This window comes from Toxotes jaculatrix, chromosome 3 (genome assembly GCF_017976425.1).
Source record: "Toxotes jaculatrix isolate fToxJac2 chromosome 3, fToxJac2.pri, whole genome shotgun sequence".
Lineage (NCBI taxonomy): Eukaryota > Metazoa > Chordata > Actinopteri > Toxotidae > Toxotes > Toxotes jaculatrix.
Window position 1 is genome coordinate 24,701,181 of NC_054396.1, and position 24,056 is coordinate 24,725,236.

The window sequence follows — 24,056 nt, forward strand, 5'->3', positions numbered from 1 at the left end:
AATTATCTGTCATATTTCAACACTTTACAGGAAATGTATTTATTATCTATCTTATTTTATCTTGTTCTTCTAGATTAACATGAATCAAGGTCCTGTGGGGAGTACACTAACCCCACTGATACTGAAATGGTAAAAAGAGCAGTTCTCCAGAATGAAGTAGACGGTTGCAGTGACTTTTTATGGAACAATGAAACAGCCGCAAGCACAGAAAGATGTTCATCTTTCATCATCGCAATGGGTGAAACAGTCAAAACTAAAACCCTGAATTAGCGCGGTGCCTCAGACTGAATTTCTTGTCATGATAATTATTTTAAAGTTTAGATATGGCACTCCATAAATACAGCAGCAAGGAGACAACAGGCAGTCGGGTAAACTATACACTGAACGCAGAGTGAAAACTTGTGAATTATACGCTGAGACATGGAAATAGTCAGGATATAAAGCGGAGATAGCACTGTGAAGCAGCAGACGGTTAATGAATGAACTTTACAAGGACCAACTGCTGATCCAAACACATATATCATTAATCATATATCCACTCTGTGTACAGAATATAAGGAACACCTGCTTTACACTAAACTGCAGCCCCTCTCACATCTCAAGATCTCAGGGGTTACTAATCCATTTTGCAGTTTTTTTCCTACATTTAATTTCCAGGTTACGTTCAAAGTGGATTTATTGGGAAAAATCAATAAGGCATTAAAGCCTCCGTCTAACTTAATCTGACCAGATTACTCCTCGGGAGCAGCAGGTGTTCTTCATATCTCATACACTTGGTGCATTTCAAGTATCATGCTCAATGTAAACAATGACTGATGAGACTGGGAGGGTGGGAGAGCGGCGCTGTTGGCCAGGGTTAGGCTAATCTGATCCTCGATCAGGCTCATTTAATCATTAATCATGCTTTCTGCTACAGTTCAATTTGGTCTCCACTTATCTTTGAATGGCTGAATTAGTGGCCTATAGATCATCACTGTACAAAATTTCCTATCTTAAATGGGATCTTTTCCATACAATGGCATTTACTATTAATAGCTTCTACAGGAGCATTTAACATGAATTAAACATGAGACATATTATATTTGGCACAAAAAGCCAGGGGCTGGGTCTGGAAATACATCTACATATATTTCAGATTTGAAGGTAATGCCCTTATGGTGTTGGATTATTAAGATGGACCCTCACCTTGTCAGTTCTGTCCCTAGCAGAGTTGTAATTTAGAAAACCTTCATTAAACAAAAAATAACTTATGACAGGGAGCTTCAAGTGGAAAAATGAGAAGTAATGACGCCAGAGTCTTTCGTGTTCTCTATTTTTTAAGCCTTTAAAAGGCAATAGGAAAAGGCTTAACAGCACAAAGATACACATCGCTGTTCCCAGTGGCTCCAAACGGCAATGTCGCTCCAAGCCCGTGATATGTAAGCGTCCTTCATCTTTGTCACATGAAAAGTACTTTGTGTCTTGTCTCGCCACATGTGCTGTCCCATTAAATTGGCTCCTGTCTTTGTTGAACTCCTCCAGACACTTTTCAAGTTGAGTCATACTTTATTAAGTGCTGTTTTATGAAATTTAGTATAAGCACCAACTACAAAGACAAACCGTTACCCAGCGGAAAAGAATTGGCAGCAAATTCAGAAACCGTGATGGCCCAAATCCTTTCTCCCTCTCTCTCTATAGGAGCGTTTTAGAAGTTGGATGCCTTTTGGGAGTTTCTTCTGCAAAAACGATGACATTGGATTCAAAATTCGAGCTTTGGGACAATCTGCTGTTTGATGTGTGTTGTGGTTTGTGTCTGTACATTTGTATGTGTGTGTTTGCATGTACATGTATCTCTTTGTGTGTGTATTGTTTGTTTATACAGTAGGTCCATAGAACCTGCAGTTTCTCTGCATACAGCTGTATGTGCGTTTATGTGTGACTCTATGTGTGCACACGCTGTGCATGTACATGTGTGCATGTGAGAGCCACATGTGTTGCTGATGGGTTTATAACTCCTCCTGTTACCGCGTGTTTCTGTGTGTGTGTGTAGTGTATGTATGTATATACGTAGGCATATGTGTGTGTCTCAGCTCTCTGTAGACATGACTGTGATGATCTGCTCCACTTTATATGCCAACTTCTGCTTCTGGGCCTGTTCATCCTGCTCCAGGGCTTCAATGATCTGAAACACACACACACAGAAACACACACATGGGCACAAACACTGAAACCAAGGACATGAGGCATATCATTGGTCGGCTACAGGAGTCCTACAAGTATGCACACATACATTATGAATCAAACAAATACACAACAGATCTATAACATCAATAGTTTCCACTATAAAAGGTAGTTTCTAAATTATTCTTGCAGATTAATTTAAATTAATCATCACTGATCTGATTAATCAGAATTCAATAAATATCTAAAAATATTAGCAAAAAAAAATCTGTTGTGTAACTCAGTCATAACTAAACCTTATCAAGCAAGAGAAGCCAAACGTTCACCAGTTCCAGCCTCTCAGCTGGCTGAGTTTATTGCTTTTCTCAGTTTTCTATCATTGTCAAATATCAAAATATCTTTGGGTTTTGGACCAGTGGCTGACTATACAAGCAATTTGAGGACACCACCTTGGGCTTTAGGACATATTCATGGGCATTTTTCAGTATTTTCTGTAAATTTATAGAAAAAAAATAATTAATTGGAAAATCAGTGTACACATCAGAAATTAAAATAATCATCAATTTTAACAGAATCTGTAATCACTTAAACCTGCATTAATTGATATTATTGGCCACTTGGGGGCAGTGCAAAAAGCTGACAAGATTGAAGGATAATGGTGAAATTGTTAGCAAACAGTCGCCTATCCAAACATGGCAGACACAGAACAACAGCTGCATTCAGTTATGTTTGCGTCCACCCACCAATTTTTTTTCACAGATAAGTAAACACATAAAGAACATTTCTTGTGATCCCCCCCCCCAAAGAAACCAAGCCCAACAGACCAGCTGGAAGTGCTCACATCCTGCCCACGACCCACTCACCGTATTTTTAGTTGGAAAAACAAAACCAAGCCAAACCAAGACATTACAAAGAAAAACAAACTAATAAACAAACAAAATAAGTTGAGGCAAATCGATCAAATTGAAATGATTTGATGAATTTAATTCCAATATTCACTCTCCTTTTACCTCAACCTCTATGTCAACTGTCAAGGGAAATATCTGCCTCTTTAGCTGCTAAACACTCCAATATGTTCACCAGCTGGTGAATAAATTTGTCTGTCTGCTGTTTGGTGCCCAGCAGATAGTGTCCAGTGGATTTATCACAGCTTTTCACTCAAAACAACTTCTTGCTGTGGCTAGAAATGACACTATGAGAGCAGCGAGAGTGAACCAAAACAGTAAAGGTGTGAGCCGTGAACGCAAAACAACGAGATGCAAAGACGTTAAAATGCTATGAGCTGTGGAGAACTGCAGAGCTGGATTAATCACTATGAGGGACAGATTTACATTTCATAGTCATTTGATGTTGTTAATATAACAATATTGATTATAGCTGCTTTAATATAAATTAAAAAAAAAAAAAAAAAAAAAAAAAAAAGCTGACTTCAGTCCTTAACATCCACACCAGGAGGACCTCTACAGCACATTTCCACATTACAGTGTGTTGACTGGGCCTCACCTCTTGGCTGTACTTGCTGACGTAAGTGTAGATCTCATGGAGGGCACTGAGCACATTGAACTCGCTGGAGTGAAGGCGAGCCTGTTCAGCCAGATAGGCATTCATATCCTGATCACTGATGGCAGGCAGGCGGTTGATGTCAGCATAGTACCTGAGAGGAGACACGCACACACAGTCAGTGTCAAGGGCACAGCCGTGCATACCAGAGAGCTTTTCTCTTCACTTGGATTCAGTCTGTTGTTGTGAAAAGTCAAAGAATATCCACTCTTAAAGGCGTCAGTAAATCAGAGGTGTTTTGGCAGGAAGATAAGGAAATGTGTCACTCACAGGTTCAGTCATTTAGTAATGCTCCCAGTGCCTTCAACACACACCTGCACCCTTTGTTTTTTTTTTTTTGTTTTTTTTAAGACAGACACACAGACTCATATGACTATACTTATGAAGACATTCACTTGGCTACATGCCGTATTCATTCTCTCTGTCCTAACCTCGTTGTGCTCATGGTTAATTCCATTAAAACAGATCATGATTTGGATTCATAACTTTATGAAGTCACATCTGTATTTGAAGAGTCCATATTTGCGAATGTGAACATTGCGTTAGCAGGGAGATCTGTTGCACTAAACCAGGTACTCCGTGTCTTTGCATGTGTGCACATACACACCTTTCTACCCAACTTTTGTAATGCGGTATGTCCTTGGCATAGAGTAGTTTGGTGGAGGGTGAGTCTTTGCCCAGACGGTGTTCAGACGTTGAGCAAGAGTCCATAAAGGTTTGGGCCACCACAGAGAGACAGGCGTCCGTGATGCTGCTTTTATGGATGTCAAACACAAACTGGGGATTCTTGATCACATTTACCCAGAAACGCAGTGGCAGGCTGCAGATATTGAAAAAAGGCAGAGAGAAATGATTTAGACAATGCAAGACAAAAAGACATCATTTAATGAATGTGTACAAAATGTCCACTTACGGTTTGCATTTACTGACTTATTCACTCAGCTATGAGAACAAACTGCAGATGCAGTTAAAAAGATTTTTAAAAAATTCTAGCTTTAAAAACTAGACTATATAGTAGCTGAAACAATATGAAACACAAGAGAATAAGATAAAATAGGAAAGCCCAGTAAAACATATAAGGCTTAATAGTTAAGAATTGTGCACTGAGGGCTGAGCGTTGACTGCTCTGTCAGTGACGAGTAAAATCTAAAAATACATTTTGAATTCTACTGGAAGCCATTGCAAACAAGCTAAAACAAACTTGGGGCGATAAGGTCTCTTGGCATATAAATAAGCCACAGCCCTGTGCCAGAAATCCCTCTCACCAGTTGCTCTTCCACGTGTGGCGAACATCCATGTCATGGATGCCGTGTCTGTCAGCCTGCTCGTCCAGAAAGTCAAACATGTATTTGATTGCAAGAGGCAGGGCGGTGCCCCGACACACTGTGCTGAACAGAGTCTCAAACAGGTCATCCACAAACTTCTGCAGCGTGCCCTGTAGAAAACAGCATATGAATTTAAGACTCATAGTTCTTCTACTTTCAGTGTTTACAACAGATTTAAGTGTTTCATAACTGCCTCAAACCTTCACCTTAATCACAAGTACAGAGTGCCCAAAACTATTATTAAATCTAACTCTAAGTCTTCCATTATGTTACTCCAATATATCGTTGCTACAATACACTGCAGGCTATATATCGCACCTTTGTTGCTAGTAGCCTCGTCAGGTAGATCTCCGACACCATCTTGCTGCCGCGTTCTCCCTCTTTCTGGTCCCCGTGGTCGTGGTTCTTGACTAAGTGCCAAACTTTGACCCCGCTCTCCAGGTCAGGGGTCAGCATGGGCACACGGGAGTGGGGGCTGTCGGGGCTGGTGGGTGTGGAGCGGAAGGGTACGTCCACACCTAGGTGGTCAAATTTGAGATATAAAATAAATAAATATTCCAAAATGTTCTAAATGAAGTTTGTAAAACAAAAAGTCCTTCTCAAATGGAGAGAAAGTCACATTTCTTTTTCAAATTCAATTCTCTGAATTTAAGGAAGACTCTCATCTTTGTAATATGCAAGTGGGCAGGTTGGATGTGTGTGTTTAGACTGTGTAATTATTTGCTGTCATCATTTCACTGGTTGTCATAGTAATGATACAGACATGCATTCACTAGAGGCATGCATGTCCAGGCTCTGGTCCTCGCTTTCTCTCATTATGTGTCTTTGTTTTTTTTTTCTGCTCTTCTTCTTGTTTTCCTGTGTGATTCCACATATGTGTCTTGTTTTTTTAAAGACAACATTTGAACCTAATGTGAAAGATCGGTGTGAGTCGTCGTTTCGTGTAATTTGAATCACCTTTAAGATCACCTGGGGATGTAATACATATGAATCTAAAGTGACAAGACTGTATTTCATGTCCCTTATAGAACATAAACATGCACCACGTAGAGGATCATTTGAAATAATACATATTTGATCTGCTTGTCTAAACATAGACGTGGCAACCTAATGTTATAGACAGAATTAGTCTTGAATGTTGAATATTTTTGAAACTCATGTTGGATCTGTTCGTTTCACGTGCTATATAACCGTGTGGGATAATGTGCTCTATAATGGACTGATGAGTAACAGCAACAGATGGTGCAACACTGCTGTATGTTGGGTGAATATTAAGCATTTGTGTTTCTTAAACAGTACTGACCGTATCTGCTGATGCTGCGTGGGAAGCTGGCTGAGGAAGGAATGTTGAAAGAGGACATCTGCTTGGGCACCAAGGCCACTACACAGCGCTCAGACACCTGGGAGACAAAGGTAAAGCCCGCATATTATTTTTATGAATTTCTACGTTGCACCTGATGGTTACAAGTAATCATAGCTGGAATTTTAAAAAAAATTGTTTGAGATTGAAATCCAAGGACCGGGTATTTATTAAAATCTAATTCAGAGGTTTTGAATATCTGCCGTGGGCAGTTCAGTCACAAGACTCACAATGAACTTCACTTCAGGTAAAACATTCAAGATTTAGTGACTTCACTAACAGAAACAGTTTCAGTGCAGCTAAATGAATTCTTAATTTCTGATATAAATGAAACCTATCAAGCATCCTTGGCCCTGCTAAAACTTGACATTGCCTTGCTGTGGGGGAGAGCCTTGAACTACTTGTAGGAGAAAGAAGTGTGTGTTTTTCAGTTACCAAGTTACTAAGCACAGTTTTATTGTTGCAAGCACTGGTCCTACAGTTTGCCTGTGCAGTAATTCCAGGTAAATGTTGTATACTGTTGGCATACTGCTTGGTAGACGATGCGGGGTCATCTGCAGTGTGAGCAAAATTCACCAGGCTGTTCTGCATGAGCTACAAATGTAGATAATACAAATCCAGCGTAGACACCAAACACATATTTCCACACCTGGCAGAGAAATTAAAAATGAAAGAGCAAAACTGTTTATCTCCTTCACAGATACGAGGGTGTACATCCCTCTCTTGTCAAAACCTGCTTTTAGTGCAGAAAATGCAGATATCCTTTGTCTTTATTTCTTTCTTCCTTTGAACAAGTATCCTAAAATTTTGGCTGTAGAGAGAAACCTGACTGACAAAGGAACAGGATGACTAATTTGAGGTTGGTGACCTGTGTAGTCGTATTAATGAGCTGAAAAAAAAAAAGATGTTGTAAGAGACACAGCAGCATGAATGCATGTTCGGTTGACTAAGCGTGCTTGTGACTGGGAGGTTGGGAAAAAATGTTGGCAGGGGTGAGTGATATGAATATGAATGAGTAATCTCCGTCCCTCATCAACAGTATTTGCTGTGACGCCCTTGAGCAACTGGATAATAGCAGATTTAGAAAAAGGTTGAAAAGAGATTTATGCTTTGCAGGTGTAAGAGTCCAACAGCATTTTAGACGCCGTATCAATTAAAGCTGAAATGACTAGCAGTTTGACAGAGGATGATAAACTGCTGATACTTTGATTATTTACTAGTTGCATTAAATTCATATTTACTAGTAGAACTAACATGCCAAACATTTCCTGGTGCCAACTTTACAAAAGTACTCATTTCTTGCTTTTGTCTTTTTTTCTGAGCAATTTGAGAATGAACATTTTTCTCACAGTTTTCTGGCGTTGTAAATAGTCGATCAAGAAAACAAATCCGTAGATTAAGTATTCGTTTTTAACAGACCTGGTAGTGCATGAGCGTGTTGAGTCTCTTCCAGTCGCTTTCTATTTTAGTGGTGATGTCCTCATCCTGGAGGACCACACGAGCTGTTCTGCCCTGCCGCCACTCTGTAGGAAAATGACATCACTGGTGAATGTGTGACACATGGCATTTTGGGAAATGTTTGTACGCCAAGTGCCTGACAGTTACATATTGTCTAATGTCCATCGTTTGTCTCGCACTGTCCCTTTTGTGCTGATGGTGAGGTCATGTCGTCCGTGTGTTTTCTTTGCAGCTCTGTAAGATGTCAAGCGTAGTAGCTCAATGTCACTGAGACAACTTCCCGTACATTTCTACTTGACAATTAATGCGATTGTGTGTCTGCGAACAAACCACAAATGACACAGTGTCTTAACGGGGATTTAAGCTGCCCAAAGCAACAAGGAGAAACTGATCCTCTCCAAATTCCTAACCTGTAAAAGCCCCTTAAGGTATAAAACTACAGACCCAAAGCAATATCAGCCTCTACCTACAAGGCATCTTATTTACTCCCTTTGAAGGTGCATGTCAGCTGGATTTGTGCCGAGTCATTCACTATTGGATGACATGTTGTGGGCTTAAGCCTAAGTGTAGGTGCGCTGTCAGTAAGGTTTAACGTCAGTGTTGGAGAGTGTTGCTCTGATTAGGGCTGTAAACAGGTATGGGGAGGGGGTTGTCTTCCAGAAATTGATGTTGAGCCCTTTGTTGATGTCATACATCTTCAGTGAAACATCCCCTGACACTGCCCACTCTCTACAGTATTTTTTCCCCTGTCATTATTCCAACAGATCATGTGCCGTGGTAAATTTTCACTGTTTTATCTCAGACTGTATAATATGAGTAGAACTAAACAGTTAGTTTTACACAGTATGATTCCACCCAGCAAAGTCTCACCTAGATCCATGTCTGCAGCTCGTGGTCGCTGTGAGTAGGGCATGTTCTTGTACACCGCATCCAGGATCTTCTCCTTTACCTGGGTAATGGTGTCACAGTTGAGCACCTTGACTGGGATTTCTGGACTGTTCTCATTGTCTGGGTTCACACAGCTCAGCGTCTGGAGATACAGTATGAGGGGGGCGGGGGGGGTAGGTGGGAGTAAAGAAAAAAAGACAGAGAGAGAGAGGTGTTGCTTGCTAGGAAAGTCCTTTCATTACCTACTGCTCACCAAACTGTCCTGGTGGAGAGTATCTTGGCCAGAAATGTAATTTCACACCTTCAGGATGTGGCTGTGCAGCTCTAGCAGGGGCATTAAACAAGTAATGAGACACAGACTCTCTGACATGGCGATCAGAGAGGTGTCATCCTGTTGCCGGCTGGCTCTGCTTTGGAGCTAAAGCCTGAGGGGGAAGTTATCCTGATGGGCTGGTGGAGGAACCCTAACCTCACACACATTTCATACTCTTCACTGATTAGCATACACTAGCCAGAATTCTGACACCTCAGTGTTATTGATTATATTCATCAGTAAAAATGTAAGTGTCTTCAATCTTTTTAATGATTTTTCCACTGATTTCTTTAACTTAAAGCAAAAAGTGTGATAGAAAAGAGCCAAGGCAGCTTTTTAACTTATAATCCATACAATTACAGTATGGGTGGGAGCTCAGGTAGTCAAGCAGGTCAGCTGTTAATTGTAGGGTTGGTGGTTTGATGTCTGGCTCCCGACATTAAACCTCAAATTGTATGTGTACAGAAGAAAGTGGACAAAAGCCAGTGAGGGGTCACATCCTTGTCTCCACACTAGAAACTCCCTCTGATTATTGGTGATGTTTGTTCATAGATGATTTTGCCGTGATAGTATGAACCCCTTTGTATATCATGCCCTCCCGCCCACTGCAGCAGTGGGAGTTAGCGGTGACATGGAGCGCAGTGAATAAGATGAACGCATTAATGTTTACGAAAATGAGAAAATGAAGCCGGAGTAGGCGTTAAACTCACAGATAATTGAGCGGCTGCATCAACTCCAAGGTCTAATTTTCTCAGTTTGTTTCTAAATATTTTTGCCTAGAATCTCGCAGAACTTGATGAGATGAACATCTAGCTATGCAAGATTATTTACCCACTGCTGTCATGTTATTTACACCATCCAAACATTCAGAGGACTCATAAAATTACAGCCACACAGCCTTGACACATGCCAGATTTCTGTGGATCAGTCGAGGCACTTTGCCACAAGATGTACAAAAATGAATACAGACAAAAAATTTGAACTTTATTTTTTTCTGTCTTTATTAACGTCTTAATGACTCACCAGCGTCTTGTATTCAATCTGCTGTCGAATGAGCTTGTCCTCGCTGAGGGAATAGCGGGCTTCTCCAGTGATGGAGTCTATGGGTCCCTTCTCCATTTGCTGTTTGATGGCACAGAACAGCATGAAGAGAGGCTCGCCAGCACACTCCTTTGTTTTGGAAGGGAACCCAGGGATTAGAGTGAAAGGTGGGAGAAAGGAAAATAAGACATAGGAAGGATGTAGAGGGAAGGAAAGATCTGTATTCATCAGCGCAGACGATGAGACTCAGGAACTAGAGCGTGACACATCAAACATAATAAAATGGAGCTTTCTCTCCTTTTGAATTGCAAGGCTGCAGATATGAGTGACCCCACAGGTAACCATTATCCCTCCACAATGTCCATAAAAGACATCAATATCAGAAAGTTAAAATCACAGCTGCAGAAAATACATGCACAGCGGTCTCTTTCTAAATCAATGCTAACAATTTTAAGAAGCATCGTCAGAGTATATCACATCGACACCTGTAGCGATAAGGCGTGAGGAAGATTTTGTTTTACCTTGAGAAATTTGTGAAGCAAGAAGGCAAACCAATTTGTCAGCATCTTCTCTGCCACCGACTCTGTTCTGCAAGACAAGAGGAAAGCACAGTCATTTGTTAGCAAGAGACATCCCACAGAGAGCCGGGGTGCTCTGATTATTCTTTTATAATTTAAGACGTAGAAGAGCCTGATATTGTTGGAGCCGAAAAAACATGACATGGAGAGTTTACAGGGAATTACATCTCTACTCAGCTGCTCAATCTCAAGAGACACATACTCGGCTGTGCTGTAGTTAAGTGCTGCTGGTGCACAACATATTTGGGTCATGACATAAATGTGCAGGATGTGCAGGTCCACTTTCAAGTCCTTTCACTCTGTCTCTTCATTGCTGTGTCTGCACTTAGCTACTTTAATGTGAGTACAGATGGGAAGATTTCATGATTTACTGTAGTAAATCCTTTCAGTCATGTAACAGTACCTTTAAAAGGGCATATAAGCCCTTTTTTAATCTGACACTAATACAAAGCCTGCAGCGTTATAGCCAGCCAGTCTCTCTCCCTAACCTGCTGTCCCTCTGTCACTCCTTTTCTGTCCTTACCTTTATTTCAGCCCTAACTTGTCCGGACTCCACTGTTGACGGCATCCTATTAAATTTTAGAGTGTTTCCGCACGAGCAGCATGTTTGGGCTAACAAGTTCTTGTTGTACTGGCTCCCATGCGAACTCATCCTTATATTTAATGAGTGTGCTTCAAATTGAGAGAGCCCACTTTTTAGAAAAAAAGAAAAAAAAAAAAAGAAAAAAAAACCTCATGAAACATTCAGTACGCCAGTCTCAGCACTGGGAAAACAATCAGCAGATAACCAGAGGTGGAGGAGAGAGGGAGAGAGAGACGAGAGAAGGGAGGAGAGGTGACGGGGAAAGAAACGTGAGCTACAGCTGAATGTTTCATGAGTGGCACACAGAAGATAAGTCAGACTGACAACAGCTCTGCCACCGCTGCACTCACTCTTCCCCATTAGGTTCTCTTCCTCTGCTGGTCTCTCCCACTCTCTATCACTTTTACTCCTCCTGTCTTTCACCTGTCTGCTCAGGCACCCTGATTCTCACACTCGTAACGGCTGTTTCACGCCGCTGCACAAAACAAAGCTGAACAGAAGTGGGCTCTCCTTCGCTGGCCTAGTTACTCATCCATCAGAAGTGCGGTAACTGGGCTCGAAAAAACAATGCACTAAGGAATTATCTGTGCCAAAAGTTAAGATTAGATTAGATTAGAAAATAAGATTAGAACTGGTCAGATTTGTGACACAAAGCCACCTAGTTAAAATTTTGGTTCCTGAAATTCACAAGGCAGTGTTTGAACCGTATACATGATTTGTCCTTAAAAGTGGAACTATTTTATGGTGGAGTTTTTAAACTTCTTACCTATAATACGCTTAACTTTAAAGCTTTCAGGAGTGTTGTTAAAAAAAAATGGTGATATCTTCATATAAGGGAAATTTATTTCTCCTTCTTCTTTTCAAGTATTGCTGAGCTACAGCCATTGCCTAACCCCATTTTTACAGCTCTATATAAAGTTTATTTTCAAAGGAAGATATTCAGCTGAACAAAATGACACACGCTATTCCAGAAAGACAAGCATTATCACATTTTGTAAAGAACAGGAAATAAATTAAATCCTTGGTTGAGTTTCTTTTCTTTCTTTCTTTTTTCCAAAAGTATATAACCAGCTTTTTGTAAAGAATCTTTCAGACAGTTAATTGCTTGGTTTACCTGCGCAGGAGTAGTTTGGGGTGGTTTTTGCTCTCCAGGTTGCGTTCTATAAGGTCTGAGAGCAGGTGTTTGAGGATGTCTGTAGCGTACTCCAGCCGTCCCTGCAGTGCGGTCATGATGAGCGAGGCGACGTAACCGCGGTCACGCATGGAGAAAGAGCGCTGCAGCTCCAGTGTACGGATGAATGTCAGCAGGAAAACCTTGTTATTCACCAGCTGAGCAAACTGCTTCAAGGCTTTCTCCACATTTGCTTGTCCGCTCCCCGGCACCTACACGCATCACGCGTTTTTGCACACACACAAAGGCGCACACGCTCATTAGATAATACTCACTCAAGGATAAGAAAAGTCACAACATAGGTGGGGGAAAACGAAAATGTAATGAAATATACACAAAAAGTCTCATAAACCACCTGTGTCCAAAACAGAACCACTGATGTGGCTGCAAACTTCCCCCAGTAGCAGTGACGCGAAAAATGAACTTCGATGTAAAAGTCGGGATTTTTAAAATGCAATCAAAGGCCCTTTTGAACAGAGATCTTTTGAAATCACTCTGACCATAATAATGCCTTGATTAAACCAACTATCGCTGGCAACGCCAAACCAATTTTGACCTTGAGTTTGTGACAAGTTGTTCCACTAATAGTAAAAAGTCATCAGAGAGTCTTCAAAATTAGGTGCTTCAGATTTAAACCTTTAAAGTCAAGACAATAATAAAAGCAATCAAAGTAGATTTTAACACCAAGTTCTCCTGAGTCTGAGAAGAGATGAGGTCCTTAAGGATCAAGACCCACAGCAGAAGAAAATGTCTTCAAGACTGAAACAAAATAGGCAGTGAACACACTTGTCTTAAATAATAACTTGTAGATACTGTCTTTATATTCAGCTGAGAAGTAGATTTGCAGGACCTCTGCTGGTTCGCTCAACATCTAACTGTTTAGTGTATAGGGTTTTGGCAAATGAATACATAAGCATTTGACCACTATAACATTGTGGTTCCATAGAGAAAAGTAAACTATATGGGATCAGGTGTAGAAAATGAGTTGGAAATCTTGGAAACTTTTTGTGTTTAAGTTGAGCCAAAATACAACGACCCAGACCAAGAAAAGTTTGACTGAATATAGGTGCACGACTACGGCACTGAGAGAGGCAGCAAAACCTGCTTGCAAACCTCAGCTGGTGTGGACACCATTAAACAAACAGACCTCAAACCGTAGTGAGTGGACTGACATTTGCTCACACTGTTCAGTTTGAAAGCAGTTTGACAGCACTCGCCAACAAGCCAAAATCAATTTAGTTTTGGAGTATACTGGAGCCCGAAGGTCAAGACGACAGCAAAATAGCTGAAACTGGATTCAAGTAGTTCAGCCCCGCTTCAGGGGCCCCTCACCTCCAGCTCTCTCAGCACAGGGTGATCGTCGATGCCGGGGAAGAGAACCCTCATGGCATAAGTGCGATAGTCCAGGTAGGGGATGCCAGCTCTGTCCAGATCACTGGTTAACTCGTTGATATCTGTCTGGAGTTCTGCAAAGGCTGCATATGACAGAGGGGCGCGTTAAATATTTTGATAAACATTTTGGAACATGATCTTTGATCTTTCAGTTCAGAAAATATATTCTCAAAAAGCCATAGTTTGAAGAGAACAACCTAACGTTTTTGGAACCCTGCTTGTCTGTAAGAGTTATGGTTCACACTATATATTTAACAATGGGTTTTAATTATAACTTTTACTGGGGTTTTGGTTTGACAGGTATTTTGGCCCAGTGTTTGCAAAAATTTAAAAAGTGAACAAACTTTTAGCTTTAAAATTACATACCCATAGCTTCTTATCATAAATGACTATTCAGCTAGCCTGTCAGTTATTCCCCAGCCAGTTCAGAAAGGTAAATAAACCCTTATTCAAACAAATCATTTAGTAAACCAAGCCACTAGGCTCATGAGTCAGAACATCAGTTCTCAACAGATGGCGCTATAATGCAACTACAAATCAGATGTTGTTTTGGAGTGTGAGTTGCAGCCAACATGACTTAGCCTCACTCACCCTCCTTGCACTCCAGAGCCACTCGGGACTCCAGATTGTCCATCTGCATCTGCAGACGCTTCAGAGTGAGGTCGTTCTCGTGTGACTTTCGTCTGTAGGCCAGTAGGACTATAATGACGATGATGAGGAGCAGCCCTCCTCCAGCTGTGATGCTAAAGATGGCAGGGAGGGTGAGCAGGCTGTCGGACCGAATGTGAACCTCTCCTGGGGAGATGTGGAGTCCTCCTACTTGGACCTGGATAATAAAAATACAGGTTCAAGCACAGGACTTCAAAACACTGTTGAAAATGCTCAAATAATGCAACATCAAAACATTATAGATGACGAATTAAACTGGCAACCAAAAAGGAGATATGGGGGGTTTTGCCTTTGCCTTTGAATAAAACAAGTTTCAGGCACACCAGCTTAGTTTTGTTTTTACAGCTCTTCCCTCATTATTTGCAAGAGTGCCTGTCAATAATTCTGGGGGGTAATGGGGGTTAATGTGCTGTAATCTACCAGACCATGAGTGACAGACAATGACAGAAAGCCAGCGACTAACTGAAAGCCTGTCGGTGACCCACAAACACAGTGACGTACAGACAAACACTGACCCACAGACAGTGACCCACATCCATGCAGACAGCAAATCAGATGCACAGACAGACAGAAAACCACCAGATAGGCAGAAAATGCATTAGACTGACCAGGACTTTGTGCTGCCCGGTGAGGTTTGGTGGTTCACAGAGTAACTGAGTGTCGGACACAGTGAGAGAACAGGGCGTATCCCCAATCAGCACCGTGTAATTCAGCCTGGCTCCACCAGATGCAGATGGCACCAGGTTACGCCCCTGCAACACAGTTAGAGAAGCAATGTACATAACTGCAGAAAACAGGTTCTGGTCTATAAGGCTGCAGATGAGACCTCTTTTTTTTTTAACTTTAACTGCATTATACTTGTGTGAAATGTCAGGTGGGCAAAAATACAAATCAGATCTGGTTCACAAACAATGCAAAGCTGCAGGGTTTTTTTTTTTTTCCAGAACTTCCCTATGAAGTACAGGACTTCATAGGGAACGTCTTGAGAAATGTACTCTTCAGAAAAACTGTATTAGTTAGAGAAACACGAGATAGCAGCTGCCACGTTTTGTTTTGTTTGTTTTTTTTCAAATATTTATGCTAAGAAATAATCTTAAATGTATAATAATGAATTTGATTATGATATAGGGATGTTTAGAAGTGTTATGTGTGGCTATCCTAAGATCTGACCAGACAGGACTGCACTGATCATTGAGGGAACAGTGGAAGATTGCAGTAATGAGGACATGACATAGATGACATTAAACAAGACTGATGAGTACTGTATCTCATATACTGCACATTCAGCATCCTCGCTGATGCTACTGGCTTGAAAGTTTTCCTTCCATCTACTGCAGGGAAATAAAAAATAAATTACGATACCAGCAGCAGGTCAGATCTCCTCTGACTTACTTTGAGTATGATGGGAGCTCCGGGTTTCTGCTCCAGAACACCTGATAGGCTGAGGGGCTCCAGGTAAGGGTTGGGGTAGTAGACGAAGCTTGTGTTGTTGTACGTGAGCAGAGCTTGGACGTTGTTGAAGACGAAGCCAAACTCGTCCACGTGTTTGATCGTCTCCTGGTCTGCGGTGTACTCTGCCTTCAGAGAGGGAGCGAAGCAGCTGATAGTGGTTGTGTTCAGCACTTTACAAACCTGGAGAGGGATCAAATCAGGTGTGCGAGTTACACATGTCCCAGTACATACAGTACCCACAACCACACCAACACACCAACGTGGCACATATTTAATGACTCACAGTCTTGCTGCATGATTAATAACTGCATAAATTATTGAAAGACATAGATAATTAATCTGTTTATAGGTTAATTAAAAAATATGTCAACTTTGAAATCTGTAGCATAAATTCACAAGTCATTATTTCATCCTAAATACTTTTTTGTAAGCATTGGCCCTCACCTTAAAAACATTTTAAAACATGACAATACATTAGTTTTGAAATGAGGCAAATAGATTAAGGGCCCCTTGCACTTACATAAATCTAGAAACCACATTTGCTGAGTAGATCTGAACAGATGTCTCATTTCATGCCCAACTGTAACAGGATTATTATTCTCAGTAATTTTTAACATCCAGATGTTATGAATCTTATGGAGCCATTTAGTCTTGTTCAAATTGTACTTTAATTTAAATATACCAACGATCTCTGTGATGGTAATGCGCACACAACGTGAGATAATAATTAGCTGTTACAGTTTTTCTGGCATATAGAATTTCTAGCATATCCCATCCAGATGTTCACCTGTCTGCTCTCACATTTTTGACTTGCCCATGGATGGCCTTATGTAAATAGGGAATGTTTTTTTTCTATTTTGAAACCATTTCTTGTGCATATTACCCAGAAACTGTATCTTACATGAGGCCAATCACTCACTCCCTTGATTGGTGGCTCATAACCAAATACCTAAAACAAGTCTTTGTTTGTTATTTGTTACGGGCACTTTATCAATAACCAGTAACGCTCTTGAATTAGCATGTTGCTTCCTGTGTTTTTTTTTTTTTCCTGCAGTTCCTAAAGCTCCTCGTACTCTGGCTGCTATCATAAATTCCACCAGCTCCGGGCAAATTTCTAAGCTTCAGTTTTTATCTAAGGTTTCACAGAAAGTTGTTTCAAGTCAATTAACTGCTTTTGTGATTCAAAACATTTTTAAGCAGATCCAGTTATGTTTTCGAGATATGTGCGATAAAGAGACTGCCCTCATTAAATTTACCAATGACCCTCTTTTAGCAGCTGATTCGGGTGAAAGTTCAGCTTTAATCCCTTTAGATCTCAGTTCTGCCAGTGACACTGCAGAACATGCAGTTTTAATTGACTGGCTAAAATTCTGGCTGGCATGATTAACGCACCATTTAATTGGCTCAGGGCACACATCTCACACATAACACTGCCTACATGAAAAAAAACCCCTCTTCTTCAGCACATTTGACATTCCTAATTTTTCTCATTGTGTTTCCCTTTTCACATGCTTCCACCTGTGCTGTATTATCTTTAAGTACACCATTTCTTTCCAGTGCTCTGCCAGCAATACAAAACAAAAATAGTTCCCAAGCTAATGTACACACACACACACACACACACACACATAAACATAGGCTCTAAACTCTTTCATATTATATTTACATTGTCTTCTGTCTTTATTTTAGAATCAATAAAAAATCTCTATCATATGTTGGGACAAGCGAACACATTATTCCATTTCTGGCATCTCTTCACTAGCTACCTTTTTAGAATTGATTTTATAAGACTATATTGAACTCTCTCAAGGTCGAGCCAAAAGTTCCCTCCAGAAGTTTTGACCCTCCTTCATCCAGTGTCCACTCTCAAATCCTCAGGCGATTCTCTGACTGGTCCAAAGTGGAAAACAGGGGGCTAAAGGTGACTGGACTTTTGCCATCGGGGCCCCAACACTTTGGAGCAATCAATCACTTTGAAGCGACCTGCCTGAGGAGCTCAGACACGTAGAATCAGCACCATAAATCACCGCCCAAAACTGAGTTGTTTTTTTCCATGTCAGCTTTTTAAAATCTCATTTTGGAATCAATCATTCTATATGCCCCCTTGTTCTAACCTCTCTGTATGGCTTCATTTCTACGACCACATCTTAAGAACTTCTGACTATTATTGTGCCATTGTAGTTCACGCTACTGGTAGTTCATTCGCTATCCATCCTGCAGACTGTTCGGTGCAGAGACAGGGTGTTTTTCTGGCTTTGTTCATACTTTGGCAGGTCGGTGGTTACACAGTACTGAGCACTCAAAACTAAACAGGCTCTAAGGCAACCTGTCACATTTTCATGAGTTAAAAAAAAAAAACAAAAAAAAAACCATCTTTTTGTACATTAAACTCTGAAAACACTTTAGACCACATTTGAAAAAATGTCAGTGCAGATCAGTAAATGAAAACAAAAAGTAAATTGACCACAAAGCTAAATCTACCTTGTTACACTCCTAGCACAGTATCAATAAAGAACGGCTTTACTGTGCCATTGTCTATCAGCTTGAGTAAACAACATCAATAAAGGTTGAGTGCAGTATATTAGCAGTTGTCACACTCACATTGACAGATTCGTGGCCCGCATATTTGACTCTGACTCGCGGCTCCTGAACTACATCCAGGTTGGTGCCAGTCACTGTCAGGGTGGTGTGTCCACTGTTGGGAAGAAAGGAATGTTTGTTTTACAAGTAAGAAGGATTATTACATTTTCACATACAAGCACATCACAACCCAGGTAGCCTGTATATGAACGCAAACAGTCTTTTCATCGTGATTTAATCAAAGTGATGACCGCCGAGAGATCAGTCTCTTTAACTTGCATGCCCAACCTTTTCCAGAGAAACTGCATTAATGCAGGTTCGAGGAGATATAGCTGGCATGGTAGCCTGCTCTTTGTTATTGGGCTGAAGAGCCAGATCAAACGGCGAACCAGCTGGCTGCTATTTTATATTCATCCATGACTGTGAGGCTGGCATAGCATGAATACAGGTGCTGCTTGTTTACATATCTGCACTAGATGTGATTAAAATAAACGACACTCTCTAATCTTTGCATAACCTGTGCAGCAGTGTAAGCTTAGAAAACCGCAGAGTGAACTGAGGAGAAGAAAAGGGGAGACAAAGAGAAGAAAATACAAGAGAGAAATGAGGGAGAAATGGTTTTTAAAAAAAGAACTGGCCGGTCTAGTGAGGCTGACAGAGTGCCAGTCCTTCTCTTCTCACACTTCAAAGGCTACCTAAGCTTGTAGGGCCACATAGTGGGGCTGCACTTTCATGATGAAGGCTCTTGATTGCAGCTCCACAAAGCTCCTCCTGTCACTAGGCTGAGGGCCAGGGTGTCTCTCTGAAGTCTAATCTGCAGGGACGTAGTGCTGGGTAATCCCACCCGAACCCAAATTAAGTGCCATCTTCTGTTTTGCGGAATACAGGTAACACACCGTTCAAGTGTGATAGAAATGTTTATGCAGCAAATTCACTGTCACTGTAACATCAGCAGCAGATCACACTGTGTCATCTAAAATCAGTGAAAAGAGAATTTCAATTAAATGGAACATAATTTCCATTTGTTTATGTGAGTCATCTTGTGATCGCAGATTATTTAACAACCTTGTTATGACTGACAACAACACCTCGGTTATTCTCATCACTCTCCCTGCACCCCTGACACCCTGGCTAACTCACAGATTGCCTGGCCTCATAGTAATCTCTACTAGGCAGACAGCCACATTCAGGCAGAAGGGTTTTTTGTAGTATTTGGGGTTCTTTTTGTTTTTTTAACTGAAAAAATGTAAGAGAAATGTTGTTAAACTCCATAGATGTTTGTTTTAACTTGTATGCAACACTAGAATGTTTGGGATATAATAGCATTAAGACTGTTCAGATGGCATTCACTTCACAAAAATCAGAAATAATTTAAAAAAACTGAAGACAGCGGGATGTGAAGAGCAGTTCAACTCCTACGTAAGAGTCACCTGGGGCCCGTTACACCGAATTTCCAACGTGAGCTCACATCCTCCTGCATTAATCATAACATATCTCTCTAATCCAAACTATTTAAAACACTTGTATTTTTTCCACTTTTTATTGAAATTTAAGCAGGTCAATAACATTCATAATTACCTTAGATGGTTCAAAAGTAAGTGGTAAACTGCTCAAAGCTGATTTCTTACAAACCCTCTGTCTGTACAAAGGTAGTGTTAGAACAAATCGCTGTTACACCCTCTGATGCATTATTGGGACTATACTACTGTACTGCAGGAAGATTCCATGATTCCTTGTTTTTTAAAATCTCCAATTGTTTTTGTGTTCAATGCTTTAATTTCAGAAACACTACAACACTGAATTGTGTACATTGAAATAACAGCTGGAAAAATTGCAGTGTTCAAAAAAAGTTTAACCAGTACCGTATATGCAGTACTATATGGATCAGTGTTACCTGGTAATGCTCCACTGGGGTTCAATGCGCTGGACTGTGGGGTCTTCTATGTACTCAAAAGCCAGACTCCCAGGAACTTTGGCCCGATCGACACTCAAACTGACCTGCACTGGCCCCGCTCCCGTCACTGATGGTGCAGAGAAGCACACAATCTCCGACATGGTCCTCCTGGTGGGAGTACCAAAAGAGGGATTTATTCATCCCTTTGATTGTGACTGCCCACTTGCTGCTGCAGTGGCAAATCCCTGACTTCACGCAGTTATGAGCCATGCACATTACCACAAGGAGAGGGGATTCATTATAGTCTGTCCCATCTCCTCCTCGTTACAGACACATTAGCAATGGAACACTGTAATTAGAGAGTGCTCTAGCTAATGGCTTCCTCGCCTCATCCTCCTGACTCCTACCATGTGAGGCATTTTGAACTTTAAATAGATATCTATAAATACACAGAGAACAATACCTACCGCTGTGGGTTTCATCACCTCCTCACAAATCATTATTAGGACTTTTCATTTAGCATACAGACATTTAGTTGTATCTAAAGTGTGCTTCTTTAAAAAGGCCAGTCTCTTACTGTGTTTCACAGAGATTAGAGAAGGCTAAATCGTTAATATTGTGTGAAGGCATTCTCACTTTAGTGTCTGTGAATTTGGAGTCATGTGAGGTTAAGATAGCATCAGGTGCTTCATCAGTCTCACCTGTACATCTCACAGGTCTGATTGCCAAAGTACACATTAACAGTGCTGCCAGCACCCAGATTCTCGCCAACGATGGTGACTTTGGTCCCCCCTGATTCAGGTCCTCTGCCCGGGGTCAGTGCCAGCATCGAGGGGGCCTGTGGAGAACCAAAATTCATTAATGTTTCATTCAGTACAAGTCGAACACAGAATACAGTATATCTTATTAACTGTCTAACTCTGAAGACCACCAATCTACCAGCCCTGGCTAAATCACCACTGTGGAACAAAAATTTCAAAGCTTTTTTAGAAAAAAAAAAAAGTTTAATCAAGTAAAGATGAAAAAATTATTATTATATTACAATGCATCTTTAGAAGGAAACAAAAGCCTCTTTTGGCTGGTGGTTTCTTTTGCAAGAAAGCTCACATTCTTTTCATTAGCAATAAAATGAAAATAATGCACACAACGAACAAACCATTGGAAATTCAATCATAATGTTTTTCAGTGTCAAAATTACCACAAAGGAATAGAACTGGGTGGACTGTGCGCGTAGTTCTGGTCTACATTCGCCAACACAGAGCTTAACTGGACCCGGCGCACTTCCTTTAGGAGCCACAGCCATCTCACACACAATCCTGTCAAGACAAAAGACACAAATACATGAATGTGGGTGCACAAAAACAAAGTCATCCAACAGATCATCATGCATACAAGTTATAACACCAGCCAGGGACACACACACACACAGAAGAATCACTGCACTGTATCACATTTTTTATGAATTGTACTGGGGGAAGATGGTCTCTGCTGGCCAGTGTGATTGAGGCAGACTTTCATAGAAGTTGTGGGTCAATACAGAGGGCCATCTTTCTTCCTAATGGGAAACCTATAACAGCAATATAACTCAAATGATAAACTACACCCCTCCCCATCTCCAGCGCGATTGCCACCCACCATTACCTCCCGTTGCCATGACAACGTAGGGGTTTCTTCGATAAATCAGTATTGCCTGTCAGGTCAATAAGATAAAGTGCACCATGAATAAGTCATTATAGCAACTGACCCCATGCTGAAATTAATGGTTGTAACAGCTGTAATGCCATGTTTTCAAGCACTGTGTGTTCCAAATGAATGGCCCTGCCGAACGCACTGCTCTGTGCAAGAAACTCTGCGTTTGCTGATACAATAAGAGGACCCAATGAATCGTCCCTGCCCAACCCTTCTATTCATACATCACGAGAGTTTTCCAATTTTCTGCTGGCATGTTCTTTTCTTTTTCTTTTTTTTTTTTTTCAACAAGGATATAAATAAAGTCCTGCCGCCTGAGCCCAATCGCATTACATGGCTGTGAGAGAAACACATGGCTAACAGATTGTCCCTCCCGTCAGCGACATGCAGCGCATTTCAATTACAGCTGTGCCGACAGCCTCATAACGACAAAGACACAAAGACTGTCTCTTCCTTTGGCTCTGCCTGCACCACAGCAATGCAAAGCCCGGTACCCCCCCCCACCCCCCCACACAACACATACACACACACAATCCTACAACCTGATGAGGAATCACTGGGCTCATACACAGACTGTGCTAGTATGTGTAATCAAAATAGTGTGAAAGAGAAAGAGAGATTGCATGCGTGTCTATTTCATTGTGTGTGTGTGTGTGTGTGTGTATATTTGCATTTCCATTTGTACAGTGTATCTATGTACATCGATGTACAGTACACTATGAGTCCATGTGTGTCTGAGCAGAGGAGGGGAGGAGTCTCTTACTGTTCTGCAGTGATATATCCTTCTTCCTGTGGGGTGCATTGCACTCCTGCCACTTCCACGTTACCCTCCAGCTCAGAGAAGGACAGACCCAGGTTCAGGCCCTGGATGGTGACCAGTGTACCCCCCTCCAGAGGTCCTGCCACTGGGCTCACCTACATAGGAAGGAAAACAAAATGATAGTAAGATGAAGTCAAATTTACCATACAGTGGTTCCTCAGACATCAGCAGCATCAGCTTTTCAGCTCTGTCTGCAACTTGTGTGAGTGAGATTCCTTTATGACCACAGTTCCTTGCTGTTATCTACGTAGTGAAGACTGTAAACCTTGCTTCAGTTTTTTGTTTGTTTGTTTTTTTTAATTTTTTTAAAATTGTGTGTTAATTTTTTTTGTAAACAGATTTTTTTAGGCAGAAGCAGCAGTATCCCATAGATTCCCATATTGGAGAATAACGTGTCATAAAGAGAATTTAACTCCAAAATAATGTAATTAGTTACAGTTTTACTGGAGAGTCACATGGATTAAATGGTTTTTCTAAGTATTTCTTACCCAAGAGAAATACAATTATGGTGAAACACTAATTCCCGGTTAGAATGACTGTGAAAATTTGGACTGGTGCATAATATCAACTGTAAAAAAAAAAAAAAAAGGCACTGGCCCTTGTATATTGGTTTAACGACACCTAAAATCTTAAAACATTTTATCTAGAGGTGCGAATTAAGGCAACTGGGTAGATTCTCAAATCTTTAAATTCTTGGATTTGCCTTTGACTGAGCACTTATATATGTTGGACTAGATAACTATATCAGACATACTGCACCGTCTCTGTGTAATTTCTCTGTAATCAAAGAAAGCACACATCAAGTACTGTACATTTACCTTAAGCGTGCGAGTGAAATATGTGACTCACATACCGACAGGCGTTATTCAAAAAGCCTTGAAATCCAGAGTAATTCTAAACAAACTTTAATGAATAATGCAGTGAGTAACAAAGCCTTGAGAAACCTATTCACAGTCCTTTCCAGAGTAAAGTTAACCACCCCAGCAGGAAACCTTTGGACCTGCAGAGCAGAACAGGAGCAATGCCAGAGCAACAGTCCCTCCACTCCCGAGCAGCACTCAATAGTTGATTCATTCTGCTGCAGCTCCTTCAGAAACACTAATAATGTGACAGGGACATCAAA

At 41.0% G+C, this 24,056-nt stretch overlaps 1 protein-coding gene and 1 long non-coding RNA gene across 2 annotated transcripts in view; one reads left to right on the forward strand and one right to left on the reverse strand.

Annotated features, from left to right (window-relative positions):
• The window catches only part of LOC121179184, a 107,926-nt gene that overhangs the window by 27,420 nt on the left and 56,450 nt on the right, over positions 1-24,056 (forward strand). Inside the window, exon 2 of the long non-coding RNA XR_005893854.1 lies at positions 6,342-6,458. This is a non-coding gene — a long non-coding RNA (uncharacterized LOC121179184). The remainder of the gene's footprint in view (positions 1-6,341; positions 6,459-24,056) is intronic.
• The window catches only part of LOC121179182 (plexin-A2-like), a 57,190-nt gene continuing 35,199 nt past the window's right edge, over positions 2,066-24,056 (reverse strand). Inside the window, exons 12-31 of the mRNA XM_041033860.1 lie at positions 22,877-23,028; positions 21,623-21,740; positions 21,126-21,262; positions 20,425-20,592; positions 18,552-18,645; positions 15,891-16,130; positions 15,107-15,250; positions 14,421-14,655; positions 13,770-13,912; positions 12,381-12,649; positions 10,627-10,693; positions 10,088-10,234; positions 8,734-8,893; positions 7,825-7,928; positions 6,349-6,445; positions 5,364-5,563; positions 4,986-5,155; positions 4,328-4,540; positions 3,664-3,814; positions 2,066-2,161 (exon numbers count right to left, since the gene is read on the reverse strand). Of these exons, the coding sequence (XP_040889794.1) occupies positions 2,066-2,161; positions 3,664-3,814; positions 4,328-4,540; positions 4,986-5,155; positions 5,364-5,563; positions 6,349-6,445; positions 7,825-7,928; positions 8,734-8,893; positions 10,088-10,234; positions 10,627-10,693; positions 12,381-12,649; positions 13,770-13,912; positions 14,421-14,655; positions 15,107-15,250; positions 15,891-16,130; positions 18,552-18,645; positions 20,425-20,592; positions 21,126-21,262; positions 21,623-21,740; positions 22,877-23,028 (3,105 nt within the window). The remainder of the gene's footprint in view (positions 2,162-3,663; positions 3,815-4,327; positions 4,541-4,985; positions 5,156-5,363; positions 5,564-6,348; positions 6,446-7,824; positions 7,929-8,733; positions 8,894-10,087; positions 10,235-10,626; positions 10,694-12,380; positions 12,650-13,769; positions 13,913-14,420; positions 14,656-15,106; positions 15,251-15,890; positions 16,131-18,551; positions 18,646-20,424; positions 20,593-21,125; positions 21,263-21,622; positions 21,741-22,876; positions 23,029-24,056) is intronic.